The sequence below is a fragment of the Euphorbia lathyris genome, chromosome 1 (genome assembly GCF_963576675.1).
Source record: "Euphorbia lathyris chromosome 1, ddEupLath1.1, whole genome shotgun sequence".
Classification (NCBI taxonomy): domain Eukaryota; kingdom Viridiplantae; phylum Streptophyta; class Magnoliopsida; order Malpighiales; family Euphorbiaceae; genus Euphorbia; species Euphorbia lathyris.
Window position 1 is genome coordinate 45,538,101 of NC_088910.1, and position 19,287 is coordinate 45,557,387.

The window sequence follows — 19,287 nt, forward strand, 5'->3', positions numbered from 1 at the left end:
AGAGGAGGTTTTAACTTCAACTTCATGTTCGAATTGCTATTTGCTTTTGGGGACCATATCTACGTGGCATATGAGTTGTGGTTGGGTATTGTAAAGTACAGTTTTGTTAAAATGTACTTGCCAATGACTTGTTAATGAGTTTTGGGATATGGAGACGTGGCAGTTTACTATTAGACTATTGGGTAGGAAGACTTAACAGGTGGTGTAGGAGATTTTTGTTGTTACTTAAGAGAGTGAGATTCCACGTAAACTAATGCACACTGTTGGGGGATGAAGACAGGAAGCATAATTATTAGAGAGAAAAATACATATTACGACCTCAAAGTATCTATAATTTGGCATATAGTTGCCCAATAAATCTCCTCAAAATAATTACCTATTGTCATTTTTTATAGGCAAATGATATACAACCCTAAAAGTTGTATATAAGCATTAATTCTTCACGTATTTTTAATAAAATAAAATAAAAATTTTAATTCTAAAGCATTTATTTGTATTGAAAATATAATTAATTTACTAATTTTTATAAATATTTAATAAAGTATTAATAAATTTTATTATAAAATTATCTTGAAAACCCAAATTAATACTAATAATAGTAATTAATGAATTTTTATTTACAGCCCTTAAGGCTGTAAATATCAAGACCCTTATATAATCAAACTCAAAATCCGCAACTCTTGTTACGCAATTCAATGATCGACTAACAAAACTAATATGACATTTAATGATATCCGTATAAAAAAATTTACAATCAGAGATAATAAACCAAATACATAATTTATCTCATTTATACCATGAAAAGTATTAACAAGTGTTTGAGAATCATATTCCAAGGTAATATCTTTGTAATTGTGCTCTTTCAACCAATTCAACGTTTCTCACACACTAAAACACTCAGCAGCAATAAGGGGTATAAGGAACAAGATAAAAGCTCAACTTGCCCAGCGAACATATTACTAGAATCATCTCTGATAGCGAAACCAAAACTAGTTGTGCATTGAATAGGAAAAATCGCAGCATGAATATTACACTTCAACATACCAGATGAATCACCACTTAGCAACTGGACTGGACGGGCAGTCAGAGAAACAGATTGACATGCGTCGAACATAATTGAATTTGGTTCCAGCTCGAAAATCATATCAGCTTGGACGTTTTTATTGTTCCAAACCATATGAACTGACCGAGGATTGTCCATGCCACGACAATTCCAACTTAAAGTACTCATGTCATTGGAGAGAGAAAATGAGAAAAAAAAATAGAAAAAAAAAATTTCTACAAAATAATCATCCGTACATTTTTAATCAAACGACATTAAACATATATTATTAAAAACTTAGTTAGTTTCTTCCATTTAGATATGTTTCTAGCTGTTACTTAACTCTTTAACCATTAAAAAAAACTCTTAAAAGCTGAATTTTCCATTTTTATATTAAAAAAAATATAATTAATCATCATCGTTTTTTCTTCTATTTACATATATTTCTAGCTTGACTTCAATTTGCATCGGTTATTAAATTAGCTAACCGCTAAATCTAAACAAATAGGGTCTAAATATTAAGGGCATCATAAAATTTTAACAAATGGCTAAAAAAAAAAAAAAAAAAAAAATTAAGTAGGAATTTGCTACCAAAGGAAAAAGAATAAATAGAAAAAGTAAGAAATGGGGAGACTTTTTTTGAGCAAGGCAAGGCAAAGCAGTTTAGGATATCTTAGGAAGTGGGATTTCTTTTAGGCTAAAAGAAAGACAGCAAGGCAGCCACATACTATTATCTTTCCTAACTTTTATTTCTTCTCTTACAAATAAAATTTACTTCAATTATTGTCATCATCACTATACAAACTAACTTAATCATCTAAGCTTTTCTGTCTCATAAAAGCATAAATTGTTTATTTTATGCTTAATAGATGAACCGTCATTAACTTGTCTAAAAAGTTTGATTGATCTTGAATTTTTAAAATATTCCGATAGCTTTTTCAACTTGCTTAAAATACAATTAATTATTCAGTTGTAAGGAAGTAATTACATATGAAATGTGTATTACACATGTTTTGATAAAGTCAAACGGATTGACACGTAAATGACACGTTGGATTTAGACTGACATGTAGGAAAAAAGAAAGTGGGTTCATGTATTTGTTCACTGTGTGAAAGATCTAACTTTATGAATTATGTAATAATATTGTTCACTTTAGATTGTGTTTTATTAGTCTGGTACACCGTGAACAAGAGTTGTTACAAATGGATCATAGAATTGTCAAAAAATTATGCTCAAGTAATAGGAGATATTGGATTTTACTGTGAAAAAATGAATTAACCTTTTCTTTTTCCGTATGTGTCAGTCCAAGCCCGAGTGTCGTTTATATGTCAATTTGCTTAACTTTTCCAATGCATGTGCAATACGCCTTTCATGTGCAGTTTATTTCTTTGCAACTGAAGGATTTGTTGACTACATTTTAATCAAGTTGATGGAAGTTGTCAAAATATTTTAAGCAAATTAATGAGCTATTGAGACACTTTAAGGGACATATGATGTATTAAGCTTCAACTCTTTAATAAGGAAAAGTAATAATCTCTCTTCCAAAAATATATATTGTTTCATTCATAGGAAAAATATTACATGCCGATATAACTAATTAAAAAATTACAATATAGAAGTATATCTGAGAAGATTGAATCTACATCTTCAATATTATAGACTGTGATAGAACAATAGTAGACAATGTTTGAAATTGTTTATAGCACAATGGCGAGAAGCACACTTCATCCATAATCGAATTCATAGTTATTTTTTTCAGGAATGACTTCATGATTTCTCAATGAACTAGAACTATGTGATGGTACAAAACTTTTTTTATTTTTTTATAAAGAGAAAAACGTGATAACACTTATAACAAAACTTCATCTTCAGTCAATTCTCCATGTAGGAAGGCGTTATTGACATCAAGTTGGAGAAGATACCAGCCCTTAACAGCAGCAAGAGCTAATAATAATCTGACAGAAGTCATCTTAGCAACAGGGCTATATGTATCAAGATAATCCACACCCTCAGTTTGAGTATAACCTTTTGCGACTAAACGAGCTTTATAACGCTCTAAAGTCCCATCTGAATGCAATTTGACCTTGAAAACCCAACGAGATCCTATAACAGGTTGACCAGGAGGTAAATGAACAAGGTCCCATGTGTGATTTTCTTGTAAAGCATGTATTTTTGTGGCCATTGCTGATTTCCAACAATCATGTTTTACCGCCTCAGCGTATGAACGAGGTTCAGGAATAATGGACAAAGTGAGAGCATAATGTTTATGAGAAGGAGATAAATGATCATAAGAAAGAACAATGGAAAGATCATATGTACCTGAGGCTGCAGATGATTGGCCAGCTGTAGAAAGAAGATTGCAATGATAGTCTTTAAGATAAGAGGGTGGTTTATGGTGTCTAGAAGATTGGCGAACAGGTAAAGATGAAGGTATGACTGGAGAAGAAGAAGACTCAGTTTGAGAAAGAATATTAAGAGGTGAAGAAGAAGAAGTTGGAACAAAAAGTATTTCAGAATCAAGAGGAGGAGATGATTCAATATGTGATGAAGAACATGGATCAAAAAGATTCAGGTCAAAATTGATATGAGAATGTGAAAAAGGGACAGAAGTAACTGAAGTAGAAGCAAAAGGAAAAACATGCTCATGAAATAACACATCCCTTGAAACAATAATTTTATGATCTGATAAATCAAGAAGTTTATAACCCTTAACATTAGGAACCTGACCTAAATAAACACAAGGCTTAGCTCTTGGTGAAAATTTAGTTTTGTGGGGACCTAGACAAGAGGCATAGGCTAAACATCCAAAAACACAAAGAGTATTATATGGAGGAAGAATTTTGAAAAGAATTTCATAAGGACAACAATTTTAGAGAAATGGTGTTGGTAAAACATTAATGAGCAAGGCTGAATGCAAAATGCTATGACCCCAATAATGTATAGGAAGATTAGATTGAAACATCAAAGACCTTGCTACATTTAAAAGATGTTGATGTTTTCGCTCAACAATACTATTTTGTTGCGGGGTGTAGGGGCATGATTTTTTATGCAAAATACCTTTGGAGGCATAAAATTGAGAAAGTGATAGCTCAGGTGCATTATCTGTTCGTATGGCCTTAATAGAAACATAAAATTGATTTTGCACATAGGCATGAAATTGTTCAATAACAGTGGATGCTTGAGACTTCATACTAATAAGAAAAATCCATGTATAACGACTAAAATCATCCACAATAGTGATAAAATATTTTGCTCCTTTAATTGTGCCCACAGACATAGGTCCCCAAACATCCAAATGAATTAGATCAAAACAAGAAAAAGATGGAAAAGGTAAACGTTTCTGTTTGGAAAGAGGACAAACAGTACAAGTATAACCATCAATAGAAAAAAATATCAGAACACTTTTGTTTCACAATATGCAATCTAGAATCTGATAAATGTCCTAGCCGTAAATGCCATAAGGGAAAAATGGCTGGTTTGTGAAGAACTGATTTGACAGATGCTGGTGTGTTTGTGGAAATGAAAGATGACTTGAATTTATAAAGACCATCTGCTAATTCAGCTGAACCAATCACCTGTTGTGTGTGTGTATCATGTATATAACAAGCATTGACACGAAAAATTAGTGTACAATGTGAATGAGCTGTTAATTTTCCAACAGAAATAAGATTGAAGGAGAAACCAGCAGCAAAAAGCACATTATATAAGGTGATACTAGAAGACAAAATGATTGTTCCTGCCTGGTTAACAGAGATTTGAGATCCATTAGGCAATTTAACCAAAATAGGGGGAATGGAATAAGAAGTGGCAAAATAACTTAATGAACCAGAAACATGGTCTGTAGCACCAGAGTCCATTAACCATTCAACATATGCAGTAGTAGAACAAATGGTAGAGATACCTGAAGATACTCCAAAGTTGCTCACTATAGATTGGTCAGGTACAGTAGCAAGCTGATTAGTAACATGTGGTGAAAAAGAAGCTGAATCATGATTTGCAGGGGTTGAACACTGTGATTTCACCAAAGTAAAAAACAATTAATACTCTTCAGGAGATAGAGTTTTCCCTTCTGGACTAACAGAATTACTTGATGAAGATGATTCTGAAACACAAGCTGCATTAGCAGAGAATGAACCATTTGGATTTTGTTTCTTCTTTGTGAATTTGAAACCAGGGGGAAATCCATGTTTCCGAAAACACGTATCAATAGTATGACCATTTTTGTCACAGTGAGTGCATACCGTCCCTTTCTTATATCCATAACCAAATGAACCTCTAGAATTATCATGACCAGATGGAACAACCCTACTGAAGAACACACTAGATTCAACATTAGATTGAGCATCAACAACAACAGATAATTGCCTTTCTTGTTGCAAAACAAGAGAAAAAATGCGATCCATAGAAGGTAAAGGATCCAGCATCAGAACTTGTGATTTGACAAAAGCAAAATCAGAATTCAAACCTTTAAGGAATTTAATCACACAATCCTGCTCTTGATAAGTTTTAACTCGCTTGATAGATGCACAAGAAGAAGAAGATGCAGAGCACTTACAATTTGAAATAGATCTGAAGTTAGACAACTCCTCCCATAGAGTTGTTAAATTTGTATAATAATCAGTAACACTGAAATTTTGCTGCGTCAATTGAGAAATTTCATCTTGAAGTTGTGAAATCTTCATAACATCTCCTTGTGAGAATCGTGTCCTCAGCTCTTTCCAGATATCTGCTGCTGAATCACGCCATAGAATACTCTTTGCAATGCTAGGTGACAAAGATCGAGTTATCCATGAAACGACCATGGTATTACAGCGCTCCCAAGCATTAAAAAGTGTATCAGACTCAGCGGGCATAGGCAAAGCTCCAGAAACAAATATATATTTGTTCTTAGCTTGTAAAGCCATTTTCATAGATCTACTCCATGAATGATAGTTCATACTTGTTAAAACAGGGGATACCAAAACTAGACCAGGATTTTCATTTGGATGAATATAATAATGACTAGAAGTGTTTTGAGTAGGATCCATGATAGATCTGAAGAAATTTTGTGGAACAATTTGAGAAGAAGAAGCAGAAATTCCAGAAATGGATGTACTGCGATTTGGTGTACGATTTGCAACAACATCGGCAAATGACATACCAGGAAGAACAATGAGATCTAAATCTCATGCTCTGATACCATAACAAAAATATAAAAGCATAGCAGTAAGAATGAAGAAGAGAAATTATGATTTCATTATTCTCAACTTGAAGAAGAAGCACAGTACAATGGTCATATATAAAGGCAGAAAAAGAAAACGTTACAATCCGTAAAAACAGGGAAGAGAAGGACAGGTGGCAAAACAGAAAAATAGAAAGCTATACTACTCTGTGGTAAAGAACAGGAGAGATACACTATAATAACTTATATAAGGAGACATTCTGCGAACAACGAACAATAGTAAATCAATAAAAGAAATTATTTAATAATAAAAAAAGCAAAATAAAGCAATACAAAGAATAAATTTATCTTCCAACTTTTAGCCAATTAGTTTTATTTTAAAATTTATAATTAATTTTTGTGTTGCTCAATTAATACGCATTATTATTAAACAAATTATAAAAGGAAAAAATTAAATTTAATATGAACACCTGAGTATTAAATTCTTTTACGGTTCTCAATAAAGTTGGTGCTGAAATTGAAAAAATATTTATAATTCCAAATACTCAATCTATTCCACAATACATGTCTTTTAAAGTTAATACACATTAAATACTCCATTTATTACCATTGTATTAATTGCATCTACTAGTAATTTTATCTATTCCCAAAGCAAAAAAGTCTACTTAAATATGAGCATATTTGGTAAAAGTAAATTAATGTACATAGATTGAAGCAAAATATTATATATCGTGGAACAAATTTTTTTTTCTAGAAAAACATGTATTGTGGAACGGAAGGAATATATTTATATATAATAATTATATTAGAAAAATTAAAAAATAAATCATTTCTATAAATTAAAAAATTATAACAAATTGGGATAGAGTTATAGGATCAGAATGACCCCTAAAATTTTAAGTATGATAAATTTAGTTCAAATTAAATTGTAAATATCATCTCGCCTCTTAAATGGATTTTTTTTTATAAATTAGCTTAAATATAATCAATTTTAATACTTAATAATTTTAGGTAAATTTATCAAATATTACCGAATTTATATCTAAAATTTAATTCGAATTAAATTGATCTTATGTCTGCCAACGTTCGAGGGGTCATTGAACCTTAATTCATTTTGGATGAAAAAGACAATAAATTTAAATTTAAGTAGAATTTATTAGTAAAGTCTACTAAACTTGCTATTAAACCAGCGTAAAGATCAAGTACTGGTCCATAATATGACAACATGATACAAACTCACCACGAATTTAGTGGGTAATGTTTTCAACAGGTATCAAGTTATTTTTGGTATGACATGAAATTGACAAGTTTTTTTAGTTAAATTAGTATTGACCTGCTAATTTGAAAATAACATAAATATTAAAAATTATTATACCTACCCATGTTTTCACCTATTAATTATAATTTACGTGTTACATGTTTTGGATTTCCCATGACTCTTAGCTGGCTTAGCTTTCAGGAAAGAAGTAAGCGCCACACAGTGTCAATAGGCACATATACAGATTAGGAACAAGCTATATACCGATTAAAATAAAAGGGACAAGCATCCACAATAGCATCACAAAGACAATCCACACCAGTCATATATAACAGTAAGCAACAGCAACACAGAGAGAGACACAGTATATGAATAATGCACGGGTGATTTTATTAATCATAAGACAACAATATTACACCCTCAATCCTATCAGTAACAATAGGGGAAGACGAGAATATCCTAGGTTATCCTAGTGTCAAGTCCCGGAGAGGTTAGTCTCTCCCTCCTATAGTGTTTCTTATGTCAAGTCTAGGCAGGCACTAGACGTTACAACGTCTCATTCAGCCATTGCCCCAAATGCCTTGACACACTCCCCTAAACATTGTCATCTTTTAATATAAATCCAAATTTTTACATTGTCATCTTTTAATATAAATCCAAATTTTTACATTGTCATCTTTTAATATAAAGAGTAAATTACATGTGATTTGTAACACCAACCTAACATGATAGTAGTGAATTTAGAATTTATTAAACAAATTTGAAGTCAAACTTTTGGTTGGCCTAATTCAAAAATAAAATAAACATTTAGAAGTGCTGTTATACCTTCCTGTATGTTTTTAATATCACAATTAAAATCGAATGGTAAACAAATCTTTTTTCCTATTATTAAATGTAATAGCCCCTTTTTTTAAAACAGAATGTAAAAGCCCCTATTGATTGAATTTGTATAAGAATATACCTAAAAAGCACAATAAAAGTATGAACTCCCACCCTATCTTTATTCTTTATCCCAAAATTAAGAATCTCTTTCTCTTTTGCAACTCAGGTTGCTTTACTATATGCCATAAATTACAAAAAGAAACAAGTATAATTCCCCTGCTTTTTAAAACTTTTTTATACCACCAAACATTTTATTGTCCTACTTTTCACTGATCATGGATGCCTTTTTTCAGCAAGGAATTGCATTCTGCCATAATTCATATTCATATCTTCACATATATTTTTTGTTAACTCTGCCCATCAAGCAACGGATATTTTTCAGCTTCCGACTATAGTAACGAATGCCCCACCTGCATCTGAATTCAAAGCACAAATCTTCTATCTAAAAGGTTCATAATCATTCATTCAATGAATAAATAATATTGGATACTCAGAATCACCATAGGAAAATGGACGGATCATTTACCAGATGTTTCTCATATAGGTCCTTCAAAAGCATTACAATATCATTTGACATAGAGATACAAGAGAATACCTCAGAAAGCTGCTCCTGGAAACGCTAGTAGCATGTTTATGGTAAATCCTATACTCGGTTAATTAACAAAGAAGATTTACAACAAAGAGAACGAAATTATATATGAAAGGCATAGAAGGAAAAATGCCCCTTCGTGAAAAAGAAATACAAAACAAACGTATTTAAGTACAGAGGGGAGGGTAAGAAGTTGCAGCAAAACTGACTGTTTCTCAAACATGATATGCACAAGTACTCTACTTTACTATCAGACGCTTCTCATCTCTTGCTGTGCCAGAGCAGATCGAAAAAGAAAAAAGGTGTCTTACTCTGGTAGTTGCAATCGGTTAAACAGGACCAAGAAACTTTGCTCTGGGATAACATAAAGGAAACCAAGATCTGCACCTTTCACATATGGTCCAATGCCCTAAATAGAATCATAGAAAAGAAAGAGAGAACAAGAAGTTCAACCGAATAAGTTCCGTTGCTACTTGCGGTTGGGTTCACAAGGAGGAAAATGTAAATACTTGGCAAACATATTGAGATCGAAGTTTAGTTACCTTCCCACTAAGTTGGAGAAGTTCACCATCTACCCATTGTGGATTTCGGAACCCAAATTCTGCTATTCTTCCTTGGCCTTTGTAAGTCGCAACCTGGATAATATAGTTTTTCTTAACCAATCCATATACCTTTAAGATATAAAATGTCCAAATTTTTTGTTCATTCAAGGGAAAAAAATAACAACATGACCAAACAACGGCACCAACTTAGTGATTCTGACAAATAAGATATGAATTTGCCAAATAACAAAATTGTCAAACGCATCTAAACCAGTTACCTTAAATTTTTGAATTAGTTTTATGCCTCCGGCCTTTTCTTTATATTCTAAGCAAACACATATATCATGTTTTCCCTGACTTTTATAACCACATCTTAGAAATGAAATCAACTTTTCTGGAGTTACTTTTTTTTTTATGAATAGTACTTTAGCAAAGGAACTATATGTGGTTTCATCCTCCCATTATAAACAGGTTAATTATCTATTTAAAAGGGCGCGGCCCGGTGCATTACGCGTCCCCGCTTAAGCGAGGGTCCGGGGAAGGGTCCCACCACAAGGGTGTACCGGGGGCAAGCCTTCCCCTACCAATACTTTGGCAAGAGGCCGCTCCTAAGACTCGAACCCGTGACCTCTCGGTCACATGACAACAACGTTAATTATCTATTTAGCTATGAAAATTTTAGGACCATGGAAAGGACAGGGAAAAAACCAATGGTCAATATGAAGATACTTCAACACATGATATTCTATTGAACACAAGAATACTGCATGAACAAAATATATCAGAGTGATGAATGTCTAGTGTAGTTACCGCTCCTAATTCATCTGGATACATCCCACGGGTAGAAACACGACTCGCCTTTCCAATCTTGGCACGAAAAGTCACCTAAATGATCCGGTGATGCAACATTCATTAGTACAAAAATACATAATTTAGCATGAAAAATATCATGGAATATTATAGCCAATATTTATAAGATGCAAACCTTGCCAGCAGGAACATTAAGATCCCCAGTTAGTTTCACTGCTTCAACATACTCAAAGAACTCCACATCTGAGGACTTATCATCTGCATTCCAGTGACCAAATTTTCGTCTCAATTGTACTACCTCTGTTCCATAAGGGCCAAATGCGCCAACATATAGGCCTACACTTCAACCAACAGATTATATAATTAGTTTTCAATTACTTATATCAAGGACAGTGGGCAACAGAAAATAAAGAAGACAATCTGACTGACCATCAAATGGATCAAAATTATTATTGGATGTGGTAATTCTACTGAAATTTGTATAGTTAGGTAAATGGCTTTGCTTCTGAGCTTGGCTAACAGCAAGTTTGACGATTTCACGTACATCCCTGGAAACCTGATATAAAGAAAAGGATAAACAAACAAATCAGACTCTTGCTGAGATAAAATTTATTTTGCAATCAATAGCAGGTCCTGTAGACCTTCCAGCGGAGGATTCTTTGGGGTGCAAATAAGATCTTTAACGTTCAAATGGTCTCTAACTTATAATTACAAGAATCAGCCAGTCTGAAATTTGTGATGAAACAACTGCACCAAACATCAATATCTAGAAAACCTAGGCATCTAGATATTCTTCAATTGATCTTGAAAGAGAAAATTGAAATAATAGATTATCACAAGAACAATTTTTGCAGTACTTTTGAGTGAAATAGACTACAAAATAGGACGGTTTTTTTTCAAGATCCACAGCAAAGAATAAATAAATAAAATCAGAAATGACTAATTTTTAAAGAACTAGTTTGTAATTTATGAACATGCTCATGTTTAAAGCATGTTCTAATATGTAAAATGGGAGATAAAAAGTGAATCAAATCAAACTCTTGATTCCAGTGTACTATTCGAATGCAAACCATACCTTTGAAGAAACTTTATCAGCACTCCAGAATGCTTTTGCAACATCTGGAGGCATTAGCTCAGATACACCTTTAGCTGCTAAAGCTGCCACTTTTACCCTGGCTGCCTTACTTTCTTTACTTTCATAATTTCGACTTTTATTAGGGATGTGAAGTACAAAAGAATCTCGCTCCATGTCATTAACTTCGGCTGGAAGACGCACAAACTCATCCTTACTAGGAGTATCATCTTCATTATGTACTACTCCACCAATAAAAAGCTTCATATCCAAATCCTTTCCTTCTTCTAAGGGATCATCACCACCTTCAAGAGAAACTCCACCAGGCTGAATCTCTTCCAAATTATCAGTTTCGTCTTCAGAACTCTCACTAGATGTCTTATCATCATCTTCTTGCATCAACTGCTTTACAGAATCATTTTCCTCTATCACCTCCTCGCTGGCACTGATATTCATTACTTTTACCTTCAAACCCGGGATCTTATCTTTAAGAAAATTTATCACACTTTTTATCCCTTCCTCTGTTGCTCCCTCAATATTGATTCCCTTCTCTTCATTTTTCTCTGCCTCGACTTCATTTCCCTGAATCTCTACTGCAGATGCCTTCTCAACTTCAGAAGTAGATGGCTTTCTAACAGATTTTAAAAGTGAACTAGAGGAGTTCGTGGAAACTCCTTTAGCTCGTTGCAGGCATACAACCTTCCCACAATGTAAATATCAGAAACAACTCATATGCAGAAGATATTATGAAAGAAACTACAAAAGTAAGGAAAAGGGAAATTCTCCATCAAGAGATGCCACAAACTTGGGACACAAATAATAGTTAGACTTTCAACTACATCTTGATCACAAATTTAGCACCTTTAAGAAGATCTTTACTACTATCGTTCTCATTATATAGATGCAGTGCGAATTTGATTCAACGGAAGATGTACTCCTTGAAAGACACCACAAATCTGTGCGTGTGTCATCCATTCAACAAAAGGGAAAAAAAAAACAGATGTTGGTTTCTTGTCCACAATTGGTAGAACTCGTGCTAATAGTCTTCTACATGACCGATTTTACAAGTCAACTCTGAAAAAAAGATGTTATTTATCTATAACTAAAGCCAAATGTGCAAAATACATATAGATAATGGCATGCCAAATCACCAGGGGCAATCATCATATGCCAAAAAGTCAAGAACTGATTGCAGAGCAAGTCATGAAGACACACAGCCATTTGTCATTTCCTTACATCGTGCCACTAAAAGCCATACACACTCTTAACTTAACCATACTAGAGGTCAAACGATATTGATTTTAATATTTGACCATAGTATGTTGATTGCAGGATGAGAAAGCAAAAGGAAATAAGGAACATTCCCTTATAAGAGTTAAACCAACAAAGACACCCAATTAAAATACACAACACAAATCATTTGAATGCCTGATCACCTCCACAGCAAGGGCAACAATAATACCACAATTTTTTGCTCTTAAATACAACAAACAAGACTTCAAAGGATAAAATTAACCATACAGTGCCTTAACCAAGACCATTACGTGCATAAACTTAGTTTGCCCAGTCTGGGTCTTCAATGGTCACAAAATTGAGTCTGTACTTTATACCTGAGCAAGTTAAATGGACTACAATCTAAAGAGTGCTGAGGCTCACCTGCATAACGTATTGTTCATCTGTATCTTTAACTACAAAAATTTCAAATAGTGGGGTCCCAGGAGATGCAGTCACCAACTGCCTGCAACAAAGAGTATTTATTTTTGTATTCTAAAACAACAAACAAACACTAAACCAAGCCAGAAATATTTCCCACCTTGGACTGTAACTCCTGCCAACAAATCTACCAACTCCAGGTTTTACTTGAACAAGTCTGCCAAACGGATCTTCAGAATCTGTTGAATACCCAACCCACCAACCAACCTGTGAACAGAAAAATGAAATTTGTGATCAGAACGAATAAAATCCTTAGTGGTATTACTTTGCTGTTGAAACTATCCATTTGCATGAATGACTATCAAAGTAGCAAAGAAGCTTGAAGCAGTAATTGTACTATGTGGGAGACAATATTAAACAGCACACTCTCCCTCTGTCTCCCACACACAGTAAAAGATGTGTGAAGTCAGGCACAAATGAAGATCTGGATTGACTAATAATGATCTAATTAAAAGAACAGGCTTTTCAAGTTCCATGTTGTTTTTCTGACACTAATAGCTCATAAACATGCATATCATATTTATTCATTTCTGCTTCTCTCTCTTTCACTGGCTCATTCAATATGATTTAGTTGAAAGAATCTGCATCTACTTTTTTATGATTACAAGTCTCATCATTTGAGGTAAACTCAACAAATCTTGCTCCTACACTAATTGAAACTTAAATAAGCTCAATCAGATTGTTTTACCAAGTCCTCCTACTTAGTACCGTGTTCTCCATAAAATATGTAGAATTTAAATTTGTATGAAAAAATAAACCAAGTCAATTCCAATCTGCTTTTTACCATTTTGTTGTTGGATGAGAATAATGAAACTAAATAGCATATAAGGCATAACATCTTACTCTAGCAGCTGACTTTACAAACTTACGTTAAGAAATAACTAAGAACCTTACTGCTATGGGTATCAAATAATCAGGACAACGAAATGTTTCTTTGGATTTCTGCAATTCCTGCCATAACATAATGGCTCAACACCTTGTTTGACATGACTGTCATTTAGTTTTCCTTTCTAATCCAATTTCCATTGGCTGTGGTCAATTAGACAGAGAGGAAGTTGCAAGATTGAATCTTATCATTCAGTGAAATGCTATTGCTAATACTTAATAGGCAAGTATGCATAGAAAAGAAGAAATATAATGTGGTCAGAGCTCACAAAAAGCACAGCACTCTTTAGTCATAAATAGTACATGAAAACTCAGAAAGTTGTGTTCCCCATCATAAATGCACCATGAACCAATTCTCTCTTCCTTTGGCTAATGTCAAGTCATAAGAGTAGGAACCAGAGAACTTCTATAAAATGGCAACTATCCTCTAAACTGTGAAGCCTTATTATCTTATGCTATATTTAATATCAAATGCTGCTATCCTGAACAAGAAAGGGAAATCAATGATTTCACTTAAAAATTCAAGCAAGAACCAACAACTGGATAATACTTTTGAGGATGACAAGAGGTAATTGAGGCCACGTTAATTACCAATCCACTGCCTGTGTATTTGCACAATCGTGATGCATCATGGTATCGCTCTTCCTCTATCGCATTCTGCAGAGAAAGCACATATTGTATTTAAAAGCAGATTTTATGTGAGCTTTTTTTAAATGAATCATGCAGAGTCCTTCAAGTTCAAGAGAATAGTGTATAGTTCTAACCTTCAACTCAGACATTATTTCGGCAACACTATCCTTTGTAGTAACTTCTGCAATAGACATTTTCAACTTCACAGCTTCTTGGAAGTCTTCCTTCTCGATTGCTTCTTCAAGTTGGAACTATAAAATCAAGCATTTGGTTAGTATAAGAGAATATTTAATTAGCATGGAAGTCGCTTCTCAATTCATTCTCTTTGCAGCTGGAAACAGCTCAGATAAAATTGAATATACATCAATAGCAATTTTCATATATCCACTTAATCTAAACCAAAAATTCATTAAGCAGGAAAAAATTCATGCTTAATTATGGAGAGGGTAAGTAAAATTTCCGTAGTAGTTTTGCAATTTGTCGATTCTTCAGCAAGTTCATTTGAGATTACATTGAAAGAGATAAATCTGACACGACATTGATTCGATGAAAATGCTCAGTTCGCATTCAGCAAAGAAAATAATCGTTTCATCTTATTTGGGGGCACTAATGTCCTAGTTCATAAAAACTAACTAGTAACTACCATCTTTTTCCCAATGAAATTGAAGAGTAGGGAGTTCAGTCAGTTGCAGACACAGTATAACTGAATTCAACCCCAATTTCTATCTAGATAAAGAATAATAAGAACAGCCCGAAAAGATAAGGGAAGAGACACCTTGAGGACAGAGGCGAAGCTCTCAGCTTGCTCCATCTCAGAGAAATGGCGGGTCCATCTATTCCAATCCCACTCCAAGGAAGAAGTTGCAGCAGCTGTAACATTACTGCTATTGCTATCACTACTACTGCAACGGCAGCAATTAAGACCAGAATTATCGCGATTCTTAATAGAAGAAAAAGAAGAAGATTTGGTGTTCCTGTTCTTGGCGATATGGTTATGTTGCAGAGAAGAAAATCGCCAACTGAAAACGAAGCTGAAATTGGTGGATTTGTTAGCTGAGAAATCTATGCAACAAGACGGCTTCAACTGAGGCACTGTGGTCATTGCTTGGCCCAAACCCATTGTATTTGCCGATGTCATCCCTTTAATAGCGACTGAGTCTGCGAGAGGGTTTCATTCAATTCAATCCACAATGTTCTGTTCTGTGTATGACCAAGAATTAGGATTCGAACAAAATATGAGATAGCTGGATAAAATACTGATCCCAAATTAGAATATCCAACTCTTCTGTTTCTCAATCTCATTTTCCAAATTTACCCCTATATTTACAAATAATTTCCAATGATTTTAACTTTGAAAATATCTCTTACCATTTTTATCATAAAATTGTAAAAACGAAAAGCATAGCATCATAATTAATTTAGTAAGTTCTGCGGAGAACGAAAGAAAAATGGAATGAAATTAAAGTAAAGTTCTTAGTTTGTTGGTTGAGAGCTTACCTATGATCCTAGAAGTCATGGGTTTGAATCACGTGACTGGGGTGGATTGAGAGTTTTCTTTATCTCTAATGTAATTTTCCTTTGTTTAATATAAGTGCATTGTCCACAACTTTACATATATATATATATCAAAAGAAAAATTCCAAGAATAAAAAAAAACAATTTCATAATTTTTAAGATTTGACGTTCGCTTATGGAAGGAATTTCTTACCGTTGAAGTTGATAAACATCGTATTTTTTTTTATCATTAGAGTTGTTGAAGATACATGTTTATGTACTAAGAATGTTGAGTCAATGATTAAGGCGCTGTTCTTTTTTATTTAATTTCAGCATAAGTAAATTCAGTTCAGCTCAGTTAATTTAATTTCAGTAATTATCATTATAATTATTTATATATAATTTATTCTTATTTATATATAATTTATAATTTAATATTATTTATATATAATTCATTATTATTTATTATAATTAGTTATATATAATTTATCATTTTTTATTATAATTATAAATTTTATATATAATATACTATCATTTATTTATTTATTTATTTATTATTATTATTATTATTATTATTATTATTATTATTATTATTATCCATAAGGCTAATTTGAAGAAAGAAATGTATGTATATACATACATGAATTTTGAGAAACAGAGATACTGTTTTATCAGTTCGAAAAATCGGATTCGGAATCAGTTTTCGATTTTGAGTAAGATTAATCAGTTTCTTCGAGGCTTGATCTAATCGACTTAGTGGACTGACTAGAGGCTTCACCACTAGAGAAGTTTTAATACCTGATTGGAATCTACAAGAGGTATTTTTCCAATCTCGTAGTATAAATATCAATTTGATTATTGAAGAACTTAATGATCTTGGTTAAGGATTTGATGTCAGACATCGGATGTTTGACTGTTTATCAGAGTGATTGGATCACACTGATTGTTTGTTTAGGGAAAAATTTTGAAATTCGTTTCCTAAATACCAACATGCTTCCGCTTCAAATCCTTCAGGTATATATATAATTTATCATTATTAATTGTAATCATAATTATTTATATATAAAATATATCATTATATATATAATTTATTCTAATTATTTGGTACAGTTCAGTTAAGTTAAATTCAGTAGCATTCAGTTCAGTTAGTTTAATTTCAGGAAAAAAAGAACATGTCCTAATTTGAATAAGTTAACAAGAAACAATATAGTTTTAATCCAATTTATTAGTTTCCGCGTTCTATGCTACTACACTCTAGTTAGTTTACACATTTTTGTAAATGAAAAGTACAAAATGGCACATGGTTGTATAAGTTAAAAACTTATACTCCATCCGTTTCATATAACATATCTTTTTGAAGAGTTACACAGAAATAAAAAATATTAAGAAAAAGACTTTACTGTCCTTTATTTATTTATTTATATATTAAATCTATTATTTTAATTAATTTTTATAAACCCACATTTTATAGCACACAGAAAGTGGTTTAATATGTATTGATTATATAATATGGCATGTAATATGAAACAGATGGAGTATTTAGTTTTCAAATCAATCAACATATTTATAATTAAATATTATTATGAATCTTTTTGAAGTAAAAGATTATTATGAATTTTGATAATTTTATAAAATTATATTTATTTTCATTTTATACATAAAGATTAAAAAGTTTCACATTCAAAATTTTATATAACTTTACTGTGAATTTTAAAATTTTTGAAATATTCTTTTTAGTGAAACGAGTTCTACCATTAATAAATGAAGGGTATTACTATTCACCGCACCCAAATTCCGGTCCACCGCCCCCTCTTTTACCGTATTGCCCTTCTCATGTTATTTCATCCAAAACCTTAAAAGCTCTCTCTCCCGAGCAAAAATCCCGGATTTTATAAAAATGGACCCAAGCTTTCCCGAAGATAATGATTTCGAACACGAGGTAATATTACGATCCTTAAATACGTGTCTGATTAATTTTTTAAATTTTTTTTTTCGGTTTTTGCCTGAACGGGTAGCGCGTACTCCCGTTTCGTAGGCCGAACGGATGAACTACCCATTCGGCCTAGGGAACGGGCAGCATGCGCCACCCGTTCCACCGATGGAACGGGTGGTACGCGCCACCCGTTCCACCTATGAAACAGGAGTACGCGCTGCCCGTTTCCACCCATGGTGAAACGGACAGGCTGCCCGTTCAGGCAAAAAATGGGCAAAAATTGCCCCGAACTATTTTTTTTAATTTTTAATGTACATTGTGATAACCTATTGTGCATTTTTTGTATATTCAGGTACCGTTAGAAGATTGGAATCCCAATGGCATTGATTATAGTTTGCGTTTCATAACGGATACCGTTTTCCCTTTGTGTCAAGATGCTATTGATTGGGCAAAAAAGATAGCTATTCAGGATGGGTTTGAGATTGTAATATCTTCGCACAAACATGGGGGAAAACAGAGGCTGTTGAGATGTTCACGGGGTGAACGCTATAGAGGTGTTGTGAGAATTGATGAAGATCCTGCAATAAGAAAAAGTAAAACTAAAGCGTGCTGCTGTAAATTTCAGATTAAAGCTTATCAACATGCAGACCTTTCTGGATGGGGGATACATGCTAAGGCTAGGTTAACTGGATGCATAATCATACATTGCGTGTGTATCCAGAGGGAAGTCGGCAGGTGAGCGGACTCAGTATCGCATCTAAAATAATTGTGCGTGATATGACTTCAGCTCAAGCAAAGCCCTGTGCTATTTTAGCAGCAGTTAAAAAAAACACCCAGAAGACAACCCAATAATTTAACACATATATAATTACAGGGACAAAATGAGGAAGGATGGGTTTGAAGGTAGAGACTTGGCTAGTCAATTCTACCATATTGCTGTGGAGAACAAATATGTCAATTACACACATGCTGATTTCGGTGTGATAACGCATGTGTTTATGGCACATCCAGATTCAGTTGATATGTTCAGGACTTACCACCGGTACATCGACATTGATTCAACGTACAAAACAAACAAGTACAAAATGCCGTTTGTTGAGATTGTGGGGATGACGTCATGCAATAACAACTTCAAGATAGCGTATGCTATAGTTAAAGACGAGACTGAAGGGAGCTATCGTTGGATTTTACAAAGGCTGAGGATTTTGATTGGGTTTGATCTTAACCCGGCTGTTATTGTTAGTGATAGGGATCTTGGGTTATTAAAGCCGATCAA

The 19,287-nt window shown here is 33.3% G+C and overlaps 1 protein-coding gene across 1 annotated transcript; it reads right to left on the reverse strand.

Moving 5' to 3' along the window:
* Nucleotides 1–8,845: 8,845 nt before the first annotated feature.
* Nucleotides 8,846–15,819, reverse strand: LOC136230807 (protein EXECUTER 2, chloroplastic). The gene is made up of 11 exons (XM_066019993.1): nucleotides 15,360–15,819; nucleotides 14,719–14,835; nucleotides 14,546–14,611; nucleotides 13,170–13,276; nucleotides 13,013–13,094; nucleotides 11,360–12,055; nucleotides 10,714–10,840; nucleotides 10,460–10,620; nucleotides 10,285–10,359; nucleotides 9,475–9,567; nucleotides 8,846–9,341 (listed from the first exon to the last, which is right to left on the reverse strand). Exons 1-11 carry the CDS (start codon nucleotides 15,720–15,722, stop codon nucleotides 9,240–9,242), a joined length of 1,989 nt encoding a protein of 662 aa, XP_065876065.1. The 5' UTR covers nucleotides 15,723–15,819; the 3' UTR covers nucleotides 8,846–9,239.
* Between the last annotated feature and the right edge of the window lie 3,468 nt (nucleotides 15,820–19,287).